General features: G+C 39.8%; 5 protein-coding genes across 8 annotated transcripts; 4 read left to right on the forward strand and 1 right to left on the reverse strand.

Annotated features, from left to right (window-relative positions):
* The first annotated feature begins 161 nt into the window (after nt 1-161).
* On the forward strand, nt 162-1,417 carry LOC130685283 (NPC intracellular cholesterol transporter 2 homolog a-like). Its single transcript, XM_057508569.2, has 7 exons — nt 162-290; nt 365-550; nt 606-716; nt 786-836; nt 898-931; nt 1,002-1,092; nt 1,262-1,417. Exons 2-7 carry the CDS (start codon nt 469-471, stop codon nt 1,343-1,345), a joined length of 453 nt encoding a protein of 150 aa, XP_057364552.1. The 5' UTR covers nt 162-290; nt 365-468; the 3' UTR covers nt 1,346-1,417.
* On the reverse strand, nt 1,403-2,879 carry LOC130685263 (cytoplasmic 60S subunit biogenesis factor ZNF622-like). Its single transcript, XM_057508537.1, has 4 exons — nt 2,759-2,879; nt 2,517-2,672; nt 1,750-2,449; nt 1,403-1,682 (listed from the first exon to the last, which is right to left on the reverse strand). The coding sequence occupies exons 2-4, from the start codon at nt 2,650-2,652 to the stop codon at nt 1,460-1,462; spliced, it is 1,059 nt and encodes a 352-aa protein (XP_057364520.1). The 5' UTR covers nt 2,653-2,672; nt 2,759-2,879; the 3' UTR covers nt 1,403-1,459.
* An 86-nt stretch (nt 2,880-2,965) lies between these two features.
* On the forward strand, nt 2,966-4,537 carry LOC130685275 (GILT-like protein 1). Of its 3 annotated transcripts, XM_057508557.2 has the most exons (7): nt 2,966-3,081; nt 3,151-3,285; nt 3,359-3,514; nt 3,576-3,749; nt 3,830-4,039; nt 4,108-4,176; nt 4,265-4,537. In XM_057508557.2, exons 2-6 carry the CDS (start codon nt 3,169-3,171, stop codon nt 4,132-4,134), a joined length of 684 nt encoding a protein of 227 aa, XP_057364540.1. In that variant the 5' UTR covers nt 2,966-3,081; nt 3,151-3,168; the 3' UTR covers nt 4,135-4,176; nt 4,265-4,537. The 3 variants fall into 3 exon arrangements, with proteins under 3 accessions (XP_057364540.1, XP_057364539.1, XP_057364538.1); XM_057508556.2 differs by having other exon boundaries at nt 2,980-3,285; nt 4,243-4,537; XM_057508555.2 differs by having other exon boundaries at nt 2,980-3,285.
* A 695-nt stretch (nt 4,538-5,232) lies between these two features.
* Nucleotides 5,233-8,512, forward strand: LOC130685251 (N-acetylgalactosaminyltransferase 7-like). 2 transcript variants are annotated; one of them, XM_057508519.2, is made up of 12 exons: nt 5,233-5,511; nt 5,575-5,721; nt 5,788-6,020; nt 6,077-6,243; nt 6,307-6,514; nt 6,577-6,753; nt 6,839-6,956; nt 7,027-7,152; nt 7,223-7,444; nt 7,618-7,716; nt 7,782-7,907; nt 7,986-8,512. In XM_057508519.2, exons 2-12 carry the CDS (start codon nt 5,587-5,589, stop codon nt 8,121-8,123), a joined length of 1,749 nt encoding a protein of 582 aa, XP_057364502.1. In that variant the 5' UTR covers nt 5,233-5,511; nt 5,575-5,586; the 3' UTR covers nt 8,124-8,512. The 2 variants fall into 2 exon arrangements, with proteins under 2 accessions (XP_057364502.1, XP_057364501.1); XM_057508518.2 differs by having other exon boundaries at nt 5,233-5,459.
* A 4,510-nt stretch (nt 8,513-13,022) lies between these two features.
* On the forward strand, nt 13,023-16,637 carry LOC130685253 (homeobox protein Nkx-2.4-like). Its single transcript, XM_057508523.2, has 5 exons — nt 13,023-13,776; nt 13,861-14,075; nt 14,503-14,598; nt 14,699-14,788; nt 15,499-16,637. Exons 1-5 carry the CDS (start codon nt 13,278-13,280, stop codon nt 16,072-16,074), a joined length of 1,476 nt encoding a protein of 491 aa, XP_057364506.1. The 5' UTR covers nt 13,023-13,277; the 3' UTR covers nt 16,075-16,637.
* The last annotated feature ends 3,231 nt before the right edge of the window (nt 16,638-19,868 follow it).

A 19,868-nucleotide genomic window follows, 5' to 3' on the forward strand; every position in this document is an offset into this window, starting at 1 on the left:
ACACCCTCTCTAAAGTAAAAATATATACTATGCTAATTTTCTGTTTTCACTAGTCATGGCTTAAAAATTTTTATCGTTCGCGGAAGTAGTGGTTCCTAGTTATCTAATCGTATTTAAAATGCAACCAGGCAAACCCTAAATCTGAAATAGAGCAGTAGCATTGCATGTGGCATTAGTCGTTGTTAGCTTCTGCTACAGTTGTTACAAAACGACCTTTTGGACAAAATCTGAAAATTTAGTTTTTTGATTTCATCGTCGAAGGCAACGCGTTTCATTGTTTGGTTGACGGCGTAAGTATGAATGCCGACGCAGCGTTTATGTTAGACTGCTGAAGCCTTGGTAATTGTACACATTGTATTGTTAGGCAAACTGGTACACAACGTCCGCTATCAGGCTATATATTGAGTCACATTTGAAGAAATTATTTTCTCGAGCATCAATTGCTTTCCGACCACTCATTCGATAACAATGACTGCAGTGAAATCCTTTAGCTTCCTATTTCTAGTCTCCACTGTGCTCACAACACAGGCCTTGATTTACAAAGATTGTGGTATACTCAATTAATTACCATCTGGCCTACAGTTTTAAAATTTTTGCCACAACAGGATCTGTGTGTGGAAAGGTTCGCTCAGTAGCAGTTTCTGGATGTGAAAACAGCAATATATGCATACTTAGGTCAGGCCAAAATGCCAATTTGACAGTTGTTTTCACTGCATGTAAGTTGTCCCATGTTTGCCTTTATCCAAAAAGATTTATTTCATGAGAGTGTCTATTTTAATATCAAGTGGAAGACACTGATAAAACCAAGGCTAGTGTCCATGGAATAATTGGAGGAGGTAAATAAGTTTGCAAGATAGTTCATTTACATGTTAGTAATAACAGTGTTTTACTCTTTAGTACCTCTACCTTTTCCTCTACCACAGACTGATGCGTAAGTCAGCCACAAAGTTAAATTACACCATGCTTAATATATTTACTTTTTTATGATTATTTGGTGTTAGTTGTCAAAATTCTGGTCTAGATTGCCCCTTAAGTAATGGGCAAAATTATACTTACACAGCTACCATTCCAATAAGCACAGCCTACCCTAAGGTAATTGATACATTGTTTTTTTTCCCATGTAAGCTTTTAAGAGTGATTAACAGCTATCTCCCGAGGATTTGTGTAAATTCAAGTATCCAGTTTTAAACTTGTCTTTCATACAGTATTAACCATGTGTCTTCTGCCATAGCTATTTTCTCATAATGCTTTTCTAATTTAGATCAAAGTACTAGTAAAATGGGAGCTGCAAGAAGCCCGTGGAAAAGACCTTTTTTGCATTGAAATTCCTTCAGCAATCCTTTAACACTTTCACAACTTTTGTTGTCAACAAATAATTTGTATTCAACAAAACGAATAAAAATTTTTCTCAAACGTATATATTTTCAACAGCGACGAAGTGACACATCCAACTAGCGCTCTACATATCGACCTGTCTTCTAAAATGTTTCTGAAGTTTGTTGGCCTTCACGCTCACGCCAAGCTGGTTTTTCAAGAACATTTTCCGCATAAATGTTATGTCTCTCGCTTTCTTTTCTACAATTTCCTTGGTGGATGTCGTCCAGCCAAGGGCTTTGAAGTAATTTCCATGCTGAATGGCTGGACGCGTGGGGATTGGTCTTGGGTTAGGATTTAACTTTTGACTAAAATTTTTAAAAGAAAAGTTCAAATAACAGGCTGACAATTAAGAAAAATGCTAGGTCATCGTACCGGTAATAACGGTTAAGGGATCTATGTCCAATCGTTGCTCCAGACGGCAAAACGAGTTCAAAGCCTGAATCATTGATGACATTAGGTTCTACTTCTTCATTTGGATCTCCACCTTCTGGATAGCTAGTGGAGTAATCATAAAAATCTGAATATTCCAACAGAACTTCCCCTTCATGAAACATTTTACAGTGCCCTTTATCTATCATGTGTTTCTGTACTGCTTCAGTTGATGGAAATTGCCTCCCAAGATGGCCACACCACATACAAATGTGACCTTGTCCAACTCTTTCCCCAAGGTAAGTTAATATTGCCTCCAAATCAATAATAAATTCAAAGTCTGGTATGAAGAAGGAATGTTGGGATGACATGTGCTTCAAGCTACTTTCCATTGTATCACTTTTATGATTGCAGAAAAGGCAACATGTTATTGGAATTGCTTCATCATCATCTTCCCATTCGTCTGAATCATCTTCAATATCTTCCTCAATATCTATTTTGTCCCCAGCAGCCTCAGGCTTCACATTAACATGCTTTATTCCGCTAAGAACATTTTCTTGGTGCTTCTTTGATAACAGATGATTTTCATAAGATTTTTCTGAACCAAACTTTTTCTTGCAGTAATTACAATAAAGAGTAAGGCCTTTTGTTGCCTCTTGTTGATCTGCATGTGCTCTTTGCTCCAAAACACGTTGCTGAAATACTAAACAAAATTGTTCCTATAAAGCTAAACAGGTGAAAATCTACAGAACCAGGAAGAAATTATGTACCTTCAGCAGTCACGGGCGGCAAGTCCACAACTTTTCTTTTAAGATTATATCGATGCCAATCCGTTTTATAATGCTCACGCTGAACATTCGGCTCTTTAAAAGCCACATGACACGATATGCATGTAAAGGTCGTCATTTCTTAGGCACCAAAAGTATCTGTACCATTAAACTGAACTTCAAAACTTTTTTTTTTTTTGGCAAAAACAAATAATAATAGAACACAGGCACACAACAATGGTTACCAATAGAAGAACGAATCTGGAACTATCCTCTTTACTTGAATAAAAAAGATATCTTTCTTACTCAATGCGTTAACCCAATGCGGCATGCAAGATTGCAAGATTTAACACCAACCAAACTGCCATGTGTAATAGAACGCTTCTTTTCGTTACTTTTCCCGGTAACAGATGGCTACTAGTTTGTCGACTACTTTACGTACTAGATGTCATTCTTACCTCTGTCAGCTGATAGTTCTTTTTTGTGACAAATTTCCAAATCATGGTAAACTGACATCCAAAGAAAATTTACTTGTGTTGGGGCAGCGCAACTGCCCAGCTACAATAAAGTTAGCAATAATAGATGAGATACGATTGCTCTTTCATAGTGTTCGAACGCGTTTTCATTTTAAATGCAGGATATCCGACCGAAAAACATGGCACAACGTCGAGTGGTTTATTTTATCATTCGCGGGATGTTATTTTGCCTCGCAATCTTTGGCCTTTGGCGGATGATTTCCGTAATTTCAGACAACTCAAATGTGGACATAAAGGTGGAGTATATATAAATTTTTGCAAATCATTTGATTCAAATATTATAAAATTAAACTTAATATTTTGTTTCAGGAAGATGAATTAAAACATGATCATGTGTTCGTTGAAGTGTATTATGAGTCTATGTGCCCAGATAGTAAACATTTTATCAAGCATCAACTAGTCCCAGCTTTTGAAAAAATACCTGAAGTTTTTGATTTCAGATTGGTTCCTTATGGAAAAGCAGAGGTAATAAAGTAATCTCTTGTCAACGGTAAAAAAAGTTATTTAAATAAATTCATAATTGCAGACTACAGAGAACTCAACAGGCATTTTTTTCACCTGTCAACATTTTGAACTAGAATGTGTGGGAAACAAGATACATGCTTGTGGAATCAAATACATAACAAATAGATCAAGGCAACTTAGGTTTGCTTCTTGCCTAATCAATAATATCAGGAACCCACAGTCTGCAGGGGAAAGTGTAATAAAAATTTTCCAGAACTGATACTGTAAGTTTTTATTTTGGTTTATGTATATGATGCTTTTGAATTTTTGTAACAGTGTGCAAATGATGTGAATGCAAATTGGGGTGAAATTGAAAATTGTTCAAAGAGTAAAGAAGGAAGTGAGCTATTGAAAGCTTATGGAGAAGAAACACACAATTTGACCCCATCCGTGACATTTATTCCTACAGTTGTTCTTGATAAAAATCAAGGACATCAAAAGGACATTTTGAAAAATCTTCTAAAAGAAGTTTGTTCCAAGTACCCAGTAAGTTTGAAAGTTATACTTAGTTATCTTTAAAACCCTAAAATCATTTGTTTTTTTTTTTGTTTTAGGGAGATAAACCTCTATCGTGTCTATGAGTATGTGAGCATGCAATGCAATCCAGGGATTTCCCTTAATATGTGAGTGTTCAGAAACAATTCTTACAAAACCTTGCTTTATTCGCAAAATAAAATCATTGATGTTAGATCAAAATCCTTTCTTATTTAGATGGCCAGAAACTATCTAGAATTTGGGGGTAAAATCATGGCCCGGTTATCAATAGTTCACCTAATGCCATTATTCCCAAACAGCGATCAATTTTCTTTACATGTTTGCATGTGTTCATTCTACAATACGTTCCGTGATACCCCTTTAGTAGCCTAGCAAGTGTTCTGTTCCCGTTTGGTTGTTAGAAATTGTTAAGCGCGATGCAGCACAAATAATCGGTTCACTTCCAAGACGGTTGATTTAATGAAAAAAATAAATTAAATTTTCTCGGAATAGCATTCAGCTTTAAGTATATAGAATGATATATGAATACGGCTGGTTTAAGGAGAAAACCAATAGCTAAATCGAAATGCATAAAATACACGACTTCGATTGAGAGTACTGGCGCGCTAGTAACTTCTTCGATCCGGTGTATTGCAACATGCCAAAACAGTACATTTTTGTATTTTATTTGGAAAACGGCTGGTTTAAGGAGAAAAACACTTACATAATCGAACTCAGCGTTCAATTTTGGCTCTCCCGTGTGATTTTTATCGAATTTCAAGGGATTTCGTTTTTTGCCGATTTTGACAAAAGTGAGAAGGGTATAAATATAAATAGCCTTCTCACTTTTTCATTTTTGGCCAAATTCCAAATTTGGCATATAATAAATGATTTCGATTGAAAATTTAATGCTGTTCACGGTTATCAAGTTTATTTTTCAGTTGTTTTGGAAGGAAATGTAAAAAACCCTCTCTTTTTTCCGTTAAGTCAGACTTTTTTTGCTTGATTTTTTTTCCAATAAACTATTGTGTTACCATTAGCTTATCGATGTTCGAGTAAAAGGAATCAAGGTGGTTTTATCGCAACAACTTTGAGTTTAAATAATTTACACAAAATTTTAAAAAGCAGTCCCCACTAGAGCTACGATTTTCATCCATGGAAGTTTCTGTGCGCATGGATAGGTGTCTCTTTTAGCCACAGATAGTTTTGAGTTTGACAGCGCCTGGTCAGGTACCCACCTTTCGACATACGTGAATGCATTGTTTATAAGGCACAGATGCAGCACCGGTTGTTAGGAACATTGCCCCTTTTTACTTCGAAATAAAACCTTGTGACGTGGAGAAGGGAGCCACACGGTTTATTCTTCATTTAAATAGCTTGCTATTCATTGCAAGATACACGATTGCACCCTTAAATTCTTTTAAACAAAAAGGTTTTTGATTGGTTTTTGGTCAATATTTTTCTGTAAAGCAGTAGCGTGCTATGTACGTTTAAACTGCGCTTCAGTACTCTTGGTGCTTTAATAATGAAAAATTTTGCCTCTATAGGTGTCATAAATAATGAATATCATTCAACTAAGACGCTCCAGGTTGCTGAGACTTCTAACTGTTTTGTTATTGGTAGCATGTGTGCTGTTTTTTGCTAATCGAAACCCAGTTGCAAATGCAGTGAACTCACAGAATGATCACCAGAAAGTAAGTCAGGACAGAAGTATGAACAAAATACAAACATTTTATTGAGTAATCCTCTCTGTGAAAAAGGCACCATCCCATCAGGCAAAGAAGCTATCTGTCTTCACAGCTGACAAATTGGGGAACTTTGAGCCACCAGTAGAAGAACCAAAATCAGGCCCTGGGGAAGGAGGAAAACCCCATGTACTGCTTCCTGATCAAAGAAATGAGGCCAGTCAATCAATTTCTGAGTTTGGCATGAACATGGTGGTCTCAGATGAAATCAGCCTTTCTAGAACAATTAGTGATACAAGAACTCCTCAGTACATTTATTTAAAGAAATTCTCTTAACTAGTTCAAATATAAAATTTCTTCATAGATGCAAACATTGGAGTTACCCAGAAGATTTGCCCAAAGCCAGTGTTGTTATTGTTTTCCACAATGAAGGATGGTCTACCCTTCTTCGAACAGTACAATCTGTGATTGATCGTTCCCCACCTCAATTTCTTGAAGAAGTTTTGTTGGTTGATGATTACAGTGAGAAAGGTATTTCATGAGATTAGAGTAACAAAGATTGTAGGTTTTGTTTATTACCATCTTATCTTTTAGCTCATTTAAAACGAAAACTGGAGGATTTCATAGAGAGATACAATGGAAAAGTCCGACTAATACGTAATAAGGAACGTGAAGGATTGATTCGAACACGTACACGAGGAGCTGAAGAAGCTCGAGGAGAAGTTGTTCTCTTTCTTGATGCGCACTGTGAAGTGGGGCTTAATTGGCTTCCCCCTCTACTCTACCCTATATATTTGGACAGGTATTAGTACAAAAACATGGCCTCATAAATAATTAATATTTATCTATATGTATAAATAATAGAACTACAATGACTGTCCCGCTAATTGACGGAATCGATCACGAGAACTTCGAATATAGACCAGTTTATCAAGGTGATACAAATTTCCGCGGCATCTTTGAATGGGGCATGTTGTACAAGGAAAATGAAGTACCTGAAAGAGAAGCCCAGACAAGAACCTATAACAGTGAACCCTACAAGTAATGTACAGCTTACTGAATACGTCATACAATGCCTCTTCAGTTGTCATAAACTTTAATTTAAAAAAATTCCTTTATCGAAAAGATCTCCAACTCACGCTGGAGGCCTTTTTGCTATTGACCGATCATATTTCCTTGAGATTGGAGGTTACGATCCTGGTCTCCTAGTGTGGGGAGGAGAAAATTTTGAGCTCTCCTTTAAGGTAAAAAAAATGTTTAATTGAAAAAAGAGGATAGTTGAACTTAACTTCAATGAAATTTTATTCTTATTAGATTTGGCAGTGTGGAGGTAAAATCCTCTGGGTTCCTTGTTCGCGTGTCGGACATGTTTATCGAGGTTTTATGCCTTATACTTTCGGAAAGCTAGCAGCGAACAAAAAAGGCTCCCTCATCACCATCGTAATTCTTATGTTATATTTTAACTCTAAAATGACTCTACGGTTCATCAACGAAATGTTTTTCTCTACAGAATTACAAGCGGGTAATCGAAGTTTGGTTTGACGAAAAGTACAAAGAATTCTTCTACACTCGTGAACCAATGGCTCGCTTCCTTGACATGGGTAACATTACCCAACAGCTGGAAATGAAGAAAAGACTCAATTGCAAGAGCTTTGCATGGTTCATGGAAGAAGTGGCATACGACGTACTAGACAAATACCCTGAACTTCCTCCCAATGTGCATTGGGGTGAGGTAGGTCGAACACGTCCTCTATTTTGTTTATTTAATCGCCAGATGGCGTTTACTCCAGTAATTTAGGAAAAAACGAATTATCGATTTTGTGATAATGCATTTACAATTTTAAGGCTACCCACCCACACATTCAATGCGTTAATACGTATAAAGAGCCATTTTTTGTCATTTAGCTTCGTAATACAGCTGCTCGTCAATGTTTGGATACTATGGGCCACCAGCCGCCTAGTCTGATGGGCATATCTCATTGTCATGGCTTTGGCAACAATCAGGTAATCGATAGAAGATTAGAAATGGAAAGGCCGGTATGTTCTAATCATGTTCATTATGACGGTAGCTATTCCGCCTGAACAAAGCAGGGCAATTGGGTGTAGGTGAGCGCTGTGTCAATGCCGACAGCCAGGGTGTAAAACTAGTTGTTTGTCGGCTTGGAAGTGTTGATGGGCCCTGGGAATATGACGAAGTAAGCATTCCGATCGATTTGTCGAATTCGTTAGAAGAGAGGCAGGATTCTTTTATTTTAATGGAATGTCATTTTTAGGCGTCGAAAACGTTGTTGCACAAGGTGCTAAAACGATGTTTGGCCGTCCATCCCCAGAACAACCACCTAACGCTACTTCCGTGTGACGCTGCCAACAATTACCATCGATGGGAATTTCGGGAGATTCAACCAAAGTAGTTGCGCTACTAAACGTCTGGTTCTTGTAACAAATTTTGCTGCCTTTGCCATCCTTCTTCATGTATGGCGTGTTGAAAATGCAATATTTCTGTATCACACAATTTAATTTTTGTCTCACTCACTTTAAAGCGTGCTGGTTTTTCTTTCACACCAAAGTTGTTGCTACCTACTTGTACCGTGATGCGCATCTGACGACTGACCATATTATTTCCCTCCATTCCAGTTGCAATCTAAACAGCAAGCGTTCCATTATTTTTCCATCTATCGTTTGTGAACTCTTAGCCTTGTTAATGGAGTTGTTCTTCCTTTTTTGTTTGTCATTCCTGGTTGTGGGATGTATTTTGGGTGTCCCGGATTTGAATACAAATTCATGAGTTTGACTTTAGAAAGTTTTACCGCACGCCTTAATTTTGCTCCAGATGGTAGTAAATCGGTTTACACAACTATTTATTTCTAGTAGTCCTAAACTCAATGATTTTTAAATAATAAATTTCACTTTATAATCAAAATTTAACGCTGATTCAAGAAAAGTAAGTAGTTTTCTCGGGGAAGCCGCTGTTTTTTTTTATATTTAAAATATTGGGCTGAAGCAAGATTGCGCTACAATATACTAGTGCGCCAGCATTTGCTACCGTTTTTTCGATTGTTTTCCTATAAAATGAATACAATTAAATCTAGACAACTATGTATGAATAAGATTCAAAATTTGTCAAGGAACACAAATATGAACTTTTTTTTTACGTAGAGGTTATGGTTTGGTAAAGAACTTTGATATGCGCTAGCGCTGTAGCGTACTGGCGCGCTATAAGTCTTCGATTCAGTGTATTGCAACATGCCAAAACAATACATTTTTTTAGTTTATTTTGAAAACGGCTGGTTTAGGAGAAAAACGATTACATAATTGAACTCAGCGTTCAATTTTGGCTATCCCATGTGATTTTTATCGAATTCCAAGAGATGTCGTTTTTTGCCGATTTTGACAAAAATGAGAAGGCTATAGCCTTCTCACTTTTTCATTTTTGGCCAAATTTCAAATTTCGCTTTTAATATACGATTTCGATGTCAAATTGAATGCTAATCATGAAAGTGAAGGTAATTTTTCAATTGGCTTTATAATTTTTGAATTAAACTTAAAAAACAAAAAAGTCGGGCTTATTTTTCTCGGGCTGTCGGGCTTAAAAATTCTTTCCTATAAAAAATAATAGCATTATATCTTAATAACTATACGTAACTAAAATTCAAAATTTAACAGGGAACACTAAAATGAGCTTTGTTTTTACATAGAGATTATGGTTTGGTAAAGAACTTTGATATACGCTAGCGCTGTAGCGTATTGGCGCGCTATAAGTCTTCGATTCAGCGTATTGCAACATGCCAAAACAGTACATTTTTTTAGTATATTTTTTAAACGGCTGGTTTAAGGAGAAAAACGCTTACATAATTGAACTCAGCGTTCAATTTTGGCTATCCCATGTGATTTTTATCGAATTCCAAGAGATGTCGTTTTTTGCCGATTTTGACAAAAATGAGAAGGCTGTAGCCTTCTCACTTTTTCATTTTTGGCCAAATTTCAAATTTCGCTTTTAATATACGATTTCGATGTCAAATTGAATGCTAATCATGAAAATGAAGGTAATTTTTCAATTGGCTTTATAATTTTTGAATTAAACTTAAAAAACAAAAAAGTCGGCCTTATTTTCTCGGGATGTCGGCCTTAAAAATTCTTTCCTATAAAAAATAATAGCATTATATCTTAATAACTATACATGACACAAAATTCAAAATTTAACAAGGAACACTAAAATGAGCTTTGTTTTTACGTAGAGATTGGGGTTTTGTTTGGTAAAGAACTTTGATATACGCTAGCGCTGTAGCGTACTGGCGCGCTATAAGTCTTCGATTCAGTGTATTGCAACATGCCAAAACAGTACATTTTTTTAGTTTATTTTGAAAACGGCTGGTTTAAGGAGAAAAACGCTTACATAATTGAACTCAGTGTTCAATTTTGGCTATCCCATGTGATTTTTATCGAATTCCAAGAGATGTCGTTTTTTGCCGATTTTGACAAAAATGAGAAGGGTATAGCCTTCTCACTTTTTCATTTTTGGCCAAATTTCAAATTTCGCTTTTAATATACGATTTCGATGTAAAATTGAATGCTAATTATGAAAATGAAGTTTATTTTTCAATTGGCTTTATAGTTTTTGAATTAAACTTTAAAAACAAAAAATTTGGCTTATTTTTCTCGGGCTGTCGGGCTTAAAAATTCTTTACTATACAAAATAATATCATTATATCTTAATAACTATACGTAACTAAAATTCAAAATTTAACAGGGAACTCTAAAATGAGCTTTGTTTTTACGTAGAGATTATGGTTTGGTAAAGAACTTTGATATACGCTAGCGCTGTAGCGTACTGGCGCGCTATAAGTCTTCGATTCAGCGTATTGCAACATGCCAAAACAGTACATTTTTTTAGTATATTTTTTAAACGGCTGGTTTAAGGAGAAAAACGCTTACATAATTGAACTCAGCGTTCAATTTTGGCTATCCCATGTGATTTTTATCGAATTCCAAGAGATGTCGTTTTTTGCCGATTTTGACAAAAATGAGAAGGCTATAGCCTTCTCACTTTTTCATTTTTGGCCAAATTTCAAATTTGGCATAAAATAAATGGTTTCGATTGAAAATTGAATGTTGGTCACGGAAATCAAGTTTATTTTTCAATTGGCCGTATAGTTTTTGAATTAAACCTAAAAAACAAAAAAAGTCGGGCTGATTTTTTCGGGCTTATTTTCAAGACCAACCATTTGGTAAAAAAATATACCCCTTGGAATTCCACCAAAAATTTCACTTTATACTCAAAATTTAACGCTGATTTCAAAAAATGACTAGTTTTCCCGTGAATGCCGTTGTTTTCTTAAATATGTAGAAGATGAGGCTGTAGAATCAATGCGCTGTATCGTTCTAGCGCGCCAGCATTTGCTACAGTTTATTGCAGAAATTTATAATCTCATGTAGAATACAAGTCTATTTTCACGATTTTCATGTATTTTCAATCTAAAGAACATCTGTTCATTACGATATTGAAGATTTTGTAAAAATAAAAATTTTTGGAAAAGTCGGGCTTATTATTTTGTCTGGCTTATTTTCAAAATCAACCATTTGAAGTGACAACTTTTTGAATACAAATTCATAAGTTTGACTTCAGAAATCTTTACCGTACGCCTTAATTTTGTACCAGTCGGTAGTAAATCGGTTTACACAACAATTTCTGTCTAGTAGTCCTAAACTCAATGATTTTTCGACTTTTAGTTTCACTGGAACATTCGTTTAAGAACCACTAAACTAACAAGCAAGGTTTTGCAGCAACCATAGTTGGAAGCCTCTGCACTAGCTGTCTCGTTCGATGTTATTCGCTCGTTCTATAGCAGCAATTAGCTGCGTTGGCGTCTTCTACTCGACCGGTCACTGGAGTTGCTTGCGAGTCAACATCATCAAGTCTCACTCATTCTCTCTCACTATGCTTGTTTCCCGTCAGTAGAAGGCCAAGAGTTCAAATGCCAGCTTGCTAATTAAAACCAGCCCTGCGATCTTCTTAACCTCTCATTCGGGGTGCTACTGGTTTCTTTACTGGACACAGCGCCTAGAAGAAAGATGGGTTCTTGGACACCCAGTCGCACACTAGCCTTCCTCGTATGAGATTCACTGATTTGAAAACAGTAGCCTAATACTAGGCTGTACGAGTAAGAGTGAATATGTTCGTGGCACGGTAGTTCTCCTACAACGAAGTTCTTACATTGCGATTGATTCTTTCGGATGCAGAAGAAAAAAGGATTCCGCCGGTTGAACTGTTGGTGCAAAAAATGGGCACTATGGAATTTTTGGGTGAGTTGTCAGGTTTTCGAGTGCAATCTCTGATCAGAGAATGAATGCGATATCGATGAAAAGTATTGACATTCTTCAAAAATACTGATTTGGTAATCTTGAGGAAATGTGAAAAAAGAAAAAAGAATTCGACGTTGCTGTTACACGAAAACTTGCGTGCATCGTCGCTAGAGCCAAAAAACACGAATTATACATGGTGGGTAAAAGAGCAGAGAGAAAGAGACAGCGCGGAAGCAAAGGAGCGCGATTGGCGGCGCCGCCGGAATCTAGCTCCTCCCCTCCAACTGAGCGAGTAACCAATGGTTGCGTTTTGGAGGGGGGATCGAGCCCGGTTGCGCGTGAATTGGTTGGACGTGGAGAGGGTCCAATGGAGTGGCTGTTGAAGTATACGCCCTTGGTCGTCGCCGGGGTCTTGGGCTTGGTATAGGGTGAAGTGCCATGCTTCAAAGATTTGCCGAGGAGCTCTTGGAGAGGCATTTGAGGAAGTGGCTGCTGCTGGGTGAGTGCGACACAAGTGATTGAACTGACCTGTGATCCCATCATCCTCTTCAGGCTTGTTGATCAACATTAAGCAAGCAAGACTCTCTCTCTCTCTTTCATCGTTCTCCAGACTCTCACGCGCTCTCATCTCGCTCTCTCGTCGTCTTCGCACCGTTTTTGACCACCTTCGCGACCGGTTCTCTAGCGCCCTCAACTCTTCGAGCGACTTCTTCATCGGCCTCTCGTCGCCCATCGCTACCGTGTGTTGTTTTTTTTCTCTCTCTCCCCTGGCCGGCCTGAGAGCTAGCCCTCCCGACACTTTGCGGTCGAGTGTCTCTTTGAATTAAGTAAAAAAAAAAAAAGGAAAAGTCAGGAAGCAAAGAGAGGCAAAAAAAATTTCAAGAACCTCTTAGTAATCAGGTTCGTGTGTGTCGGTGAACGACTCTGTGTCGATTGATGAAAGATTGGCGAAAACATCCTTGACCGACGTCGAGAGATTCTCGACTTCATCATCAGTCATCTCCTAATCGCCCTTGATTTTGGCCGAGAGAGCCACTCCGGCGTTATAGCTAGCCACGCACTCCTGCTCGCTTCCGCCCGCCAGAGTGTTTTCATTTCCCAATCCATTCGCATCGTTATCTACACCGCCGATTGAGCCGCAACTTTAACATTCGCGATAGTTTGGTGGCATTTCCGTAAACTCCATTACCGTTACAAGTGTTTTTAGCAGTAAACTCAACATTGCACCGCACTGGAGCAAATTTTGAAATCCCAACGCCAATGTCATGTCCGTGAGTCCCAAGTACCGAACAAATTTCTCAGTCACTGACATTTTGAGCCCACTGGATGAAACGGTAGCTCTGCCTCCTCGTCCATTAAAACCATATTCCATCGGTGAAGATACCCCCAATTCGGACCTGCAACAACTTCATCAACCCAACAGCACTGGAACAGAATCTTATCTGTTGTTAAATTCTATAACCAATTTAACGGACAGCACTAATAACAACAAGTCAATGAGCGTGCCAGTCTCTACTCCGTTTGGCGTGCATCAGTTGGGAATGCATTCTTCTCATCCACCACCACCGCATTCAGGCGGCGGTCACATTCCGGCAACGACGTCGGCTTTTACGACAACGAGCGGATCGCAGTACACTAATGGAGCATCGGAATTCTCCGCTTCGGCCTACGGAGTGTCAGGAGACGTCCGTGCTCCGACCGCACCTTGGTACAGCACTAGCAGCGGGGATCCGCGATTCGCTACTGATTACACCCTTTCTACCGGTAAGTTCCGAAATGTTTAGACGAAATAGAATTATTGACATCTTCAATATTCAAATATTTGCTTGTTTGTGCAAACCTACGCAGTGAGTCGTCTGATGAGCTCCACCGCACCATCCGTCAATATGAATATGGCCGGTATGAACATGACTGGCATGAACATGTCCGGCATGAACATGAACATGTCAATGTCCGGAATCGGCGCGGCCTGCGGAATGAGCAGCGAGCCTAAGCAGTGCGGCGTTCAATTCCCGCTTCACGCGCAGAGACGCAAGCGACGAGTTCTCTTCACGCAAGCTCAGGTCAAGTCATTTCCTATCAATTTGCATGGCTTACGCCTGAGGCCTAGTGTTCATTTCCTGAGTTTCAAACAACTAAGTGAGCATGAATGGCTGTAAACTAAACGGTGAATGACTTAGAGACTTGGGCGATGTTGCTGAGTAATTATACGACAGCTGCTGTAGAATCAAGACGCTGCTGCATTTGTTGAACTGTCTTTGGAGATATCGAACGATGTCAGCAAAGCCAATATTGATACGTGACTATAATAATTAATCATAAGGATAGGCCATCTCAGCTATGTGTATCTTTACCTAGTGACTGGCTCCCGTGTGTGACAGCGTGACTAGTCATAATCGAGTGTGACGACATGAAAGAGTCTACGTGTGAAGTGTTTTCCAAAGAAACCACATCGAATCCTAATGAGTGAATTCAAAATTCAAAAAATAGGTTTACGAATTGGAAAGGCGTTTCAAACAGCAAAAATATTTATCAGCTCCTGAGCGAGAACATCTGGCCGGGCTCATTCATTTGACTCCTACTCAGGTACGTAATATTTTCTTCTACCATAAACATTTCTCTATCAGCTAGTGACCTGGCGAGATTTAACCATTTCATTCTTCCTCCCTCCTAAACAATCATACAGGTGAAAATCTGGTTCCAGAATCACCGCTACAAATGCAAGCGACAGGCCAAAGAGAAGGCCATGGCCGATATCGGATCTCAACATCAACAGGTAAATCAACATTTCATTTCAATAGAATGTAAAGGCCTATAGGGGGTAATCGCAGATAATCCAATCATTACGATCTCATCTATTTTTCAATCGCATACGCCGCAAAGCAAACGGATTTCCCACGAAAAACCCCAATATTTTGAATTGTAATAGTTTTTCTTGAAAAGTTCAACCAAAGGAAGGGGAGTGACGAAAAAGTTCATTGAAAAACACACCGGACATGTAAAAAGATTTGTAAAATCTCTTGTTTAGTCCACCCCCATCTGATTCTCCCCCAAAGTGATGTGCACGTATCTGCTGTGTACGCTCGTATAGGCCTGACATGGAGGGAGCGAGGGGATTCCGCTTGACCGAATGCAAATGGAAGGGTCCCGTCGGTTCATGGGAAACGGGCAGATTTTCTCATATCTTTCAACGATACGACGTAGGGGGAATCCCTGACGGCATATTAGCGTTTCATAATAGATATATTATCGTTGACTACCGATGCCACTAAATGTGAAACACCAGGCTCTATTCATCGACGCTACCGTTCGTGAAAGGGTTCAATCGCTATGTCAAAGCTTTAAGTAGTTTAAACGCTAGTTAAACCACGAAAGCAGTCGACCGTATCGTTTCATTTCAAATGGAACTAGTTTTTTTGTATTTGGTTTTAATTAGCGTGAAACATTTTGCGGTGTCTAATTTTCCATCTTTAACGAAAAATTCAGAATTCTCCGAAGAGAGTGTCAGTGCCGTCGTTGGTCAACAAAGAGTGCAAAGCTGAAAACGGATCGGCTTTGGTCAGCAGTAGCAACAACGGAGGTGGAGCGTTGGGCGCCTCGTCGGCCGGCGGCGGCGACAACTCGTGCAGCACCACTTTGGGAACGCAGCCGTCGCCGTCGTCCGTTGGATGCCGCGACGACGATTGCACGCCGAGTCCCGGACCGACCTCCTCGGGTCTGATGGGCGTCGCTCCCGGTCATCATACTCATCACCCCCACCACCCCCATCACCACCTGGCGGCTCACCTGTCCCAGTCGCAAGTGGGTCTGCACCACGCCGCAGCCGCGGCCGCTGCCGCCGAGCACCACCCCAGCACTTCGGCCATGTATCTGACCAGCCAGGCTCTTGGCTCGCTCGGCTTTCATCGCCAGGCATTGATGGAGACTCAGTCCTCCTCGCTGCATCCCTATCATCCCCATCATCATCACCAGCATCATCACCATCACGCCCAAATGCAACAAGCTCAACAGCAGCAGAACAGTTTGAGTGCTTACCTGCCGCTACACAATGCTCGTTGGTAAATACAATTTACGTTGATGAATACCTTTAAAAAAATTCCCCTCTTTTCTTTGAACTATTCATTCCGATTTATTCCAGTGTTGTTATAATTCGGTGTCTGCGGCGTCATTTGCTTTCATTTTTATTCGATTGTATTTCAGCCAGTGGTCTCTTTCTCACTCTCGCATTCCCTGCTATTTGATCCCGTTTTATCCGATTCGATTTAGTGTGGCATTTTATTCGAATTTACTTTTCATTCATGTTGTAATATTTTTTTTACAAATATTTTGGAATCAATGGTCCGAATTATCTTCTTTGCGTATCGTCATACTTGTTCATCTTCTTCTAACTCTATTTACATATTTCAGTAGCTTACTCGTTGGTATAAGCTGTTTGCTGTTGTTTCAACTTATTCCCCTCTCCAAGTTTGCCGTACACGATGGCTTTATTTAAAAAAAACATCAAACTCCTCATCCGTTCATCTCTCGTGCATTCCCCACTTTTTCCAATCCGTTGGCAAACACGTCGTCACTATGTTACACATAAATATGCTAACTTTGAAATACACACATCATTTTATTCGGCAGCCTAAGCCTATCTAGTCTAGTCTATCACTCCACCTCCCCCTATCTCTTTCAGACCTCCACCGAACTATTCTTAGTTTCACACGACTCGATAAAAACGGAAATATGACAAAACATTGATCCCTTCCGCCGTCTACGATGGGGGCGTGATTGTCCAAACAGCGCATCGTCAATTCATCATCATCATTATAAGCGCTAACGTTGTGTAAATTAAGGCAGTGGGGGTTAAAAAAAAAAGCAATGGTGAAAGGGGTGCTGCTGTGATAGACACGTGCGTTGCTGATGCAGTGTGAATTTTTGCTTACGTGTAAAGGGCAAGAGGGAGGTAAAGGCAGAACTTCAACTATATATGCATCAGTCGATCTTCGGCTCAGGCGTGACGCTCGGATGTTTACCAGTAGCACTTATCCGGTGCGTTATATCGATATTATATTAACCCTCGGAACGGATGAGAGTGAGGCTGAGAGCTAGAGAACAAGCAATATCCGGTTGCTTATCATGCCTTGCCCTCCTTCCGGATTCCGGACAGGCCCGACATTTATTATGGATCACTATGCGTCAGAAATGTTGAAATGACATCGTAAGCTGCTTTCTTATCGTACTAGAAAAGATGACAATTTGTAGATTATTAGGAGCGACAAAAGGTAGCTGTAATGGCTATTACACCGTTCCCAACATTCAAGAATATTGCTGGAACATACCAAATACGTTTACAATAAAAAAAAAACGAAATATAAAAAATATAAAAGCCCGTTGGCTTTTTAGGTATTTCGTGGCAAGTTACAGAAGCACAAAGTTGAAAATCGCCAGATATGACTGGTTTGAGGACCATTCACAAGCAGACCGACGCCATATCCCGAAAGGATGGAGGGCACGTTATTGGACTCTCAATAAAAAAAAAAGTGGGGGGAGAAAAAGAAAAATTTACCATATGAAAGGAATAAATACAGTGTCGATAGCTAGGGGCCATCCGAAACAAATCAAGTCCGTCGCGGTCAGCTTGAAGTGACACCCACCACTAGCCCTGCACCCTTTTCTTTCTGCCTTATCCTCTAATTTTTATGTATTGAAGGGTTTGCTATAGAAAACGCTATGCGGAACAAGGCGGAGGGGTCACCGCAAACGTAAGAGCCGACAACTGTCCCTCTCTTTCCCTTTGGCCGAGAGGGACGAACTCGTTGGTGTAATAATCGACCTGCTGCCGACGTCCTGGTCATCAGTTACAGAACTTGGATCATGCCACAAAAAGATTTCTTATACTCGTCGGCGTATCAATAAACATTTACAAGCAGCACACAGTAGCTAAAGGCGTACTCCGTATATGGTATGTTACCAGTTCCGTTCCGGACAAAGAGGCATGACATACGAAATTATTGTTATTATTCTTACACACAACAGAGGAGGTATATAACTAAAGTGAAGGGAGTGAAACGATGAAAAAGGGAAAAAGTATTTTTTTTTAAAGAGAGAATAGAAAAAAAAAACGACTCGATCTATCTCAAGTGTCTTCGATTCTCGAGCAATCCGGCAGCAGTTCTACTTAGCTGTCTAAACAGATTAGCGAGAGCCGTACTGCTGTCGACTTAAACAGGCTCGATCCGTTGTGTCTATATAGACGCCCCCCTCTTCTCCTTTAAAACCTTCATCTATTCTTCGCATTTTTAGCCTTTCTATTCTTGTGTGTGCCTGTTCTCTGACGATCTATAAGCTTCAATCCTTCGCAAGACGTAGTTTCTATTCGAAATCAAAATCATACACGATCAAATTTGCCATTTCAAACACTAACCAAGCTCCCGTCCTCCATTACCGTCTAGAAAAAAGAAGTGACGTCGGAAGACGTCTGGAAAAGCGAATGAACTCTGATGGATGTACAGTAGGCCATTCAAAATGAAATGTATTCTCCTTGCTGTTGTTTACTTGCTGATGGAGGAGACAGTGTTGACACAGTCAACATCTATGCCACTCTCGTTTCCTACCCCATCCGACCCCTCACCTCCCACACATCCCCGAAAATGTTGTTTTCTTTAACATTGGCATTCGATTTTTTTTATTTTCCCGGTCTTTTGTGCCTCCACCCCGTGAGAATTACGATTGAAAAATCATCCCGAACGAAAAATACGAGCCAGATGGCCTTCCCGTCGTTTATTGTTCGATATCAAGTTGTGCCTGTACTAATTTTCTCAACTCTACACCGTGACGTGAGGCTCCCTACACCCACAGTTGCAATCACAAGAGGACTTCAAAAGTATTTACAATTTCAATATCATCGACGACGATGTATAGACTTTCCACCCACTTGATATCGTCCTGGAAAGAAAGAAAAGGCGTTAAGGGCCATCGATGCAGCAAGTATGTCGACCAAATTCAGGGAGATTAAGTTATGGTAAGTAAATATACTAGTAACGAAAATAATCGGCAGGATTGCGGCCGGCAGATGGGAAGCATGTACACCAACGGTTTCGTCGTCGCAGTTGCCAATTCCGAGTTTTTTTGTCGATGCTCAAGTGGCCACTCGAAGGATCGAGGAGGAAGACACAGAGAGATCTGACTGGCTGGCAGACCTACTAACCCATGGGATACGCATACGTTTCGTCCTACCCTGTATCTAACAGCTTTTTTTTTTCATCCGTTCTCTTTTTTTTTCTAAATATATACACTCCTCCCCTATACGCTTCTCTGTTGAAGAGAGCTCTTCTGAACTCAGCCGACTCGATTGAACACAATAGAGGACATTTTGCCACTCCATCATTTTAAACTTGATTGGACCATGGACGAAGACGAAGAACCCGCAGCATCTGCGGCATCGTAAACAGGGCGTCGGGATCCCCAGGATCCGCCCTTTGATAAAGATCGACGTTCGAAGAAGTTGAATTCGTCAGTCGCCAGATCAAAGTAGAAAAGAGGAAGAATTTTTTATCGAAAAGAAAAGTGGATAGAGTAAGAAAGAAAGAAAAATTCCCATAATGCCTCATTTCACCGACAAGTGCTCTCCAGCAGCATACCCTAGCAAGGAGACTCTTGCATTCATCCTTCACATATTTGTGCAAGTCCAAGTACCAGCATCTGGGCGTATGAAGTACTTAAATGTATATACTCAGCCTCGAGCTGGCGAGTGTGTCGCGCAACAACAGGACATGTGTGTGTGTACAGCTAAATCGATGTCAAAAAGCAAAAGAGATGAAATTAGGACACGATGAGACAGGAGCCGAGAGAGTCCCCCTACCTGGCCGAGG

The sequence above is a fragment of the Daphnia carinata genome, chromosome 3 (assembly GCF_022539665.2).
Source record: "Daphnia carinata strain CSIRO-1 chromosome 3, CSIRO_AGI_Dcar_HiC_V3, whole genome shotgun sequence".
Lineage (NCBI taxonomy): Eukaryota > Metazoa > Arthropoda > Branchiopoda > Diplostraca > Daphniidae > Daphnia > Daphnia carinata.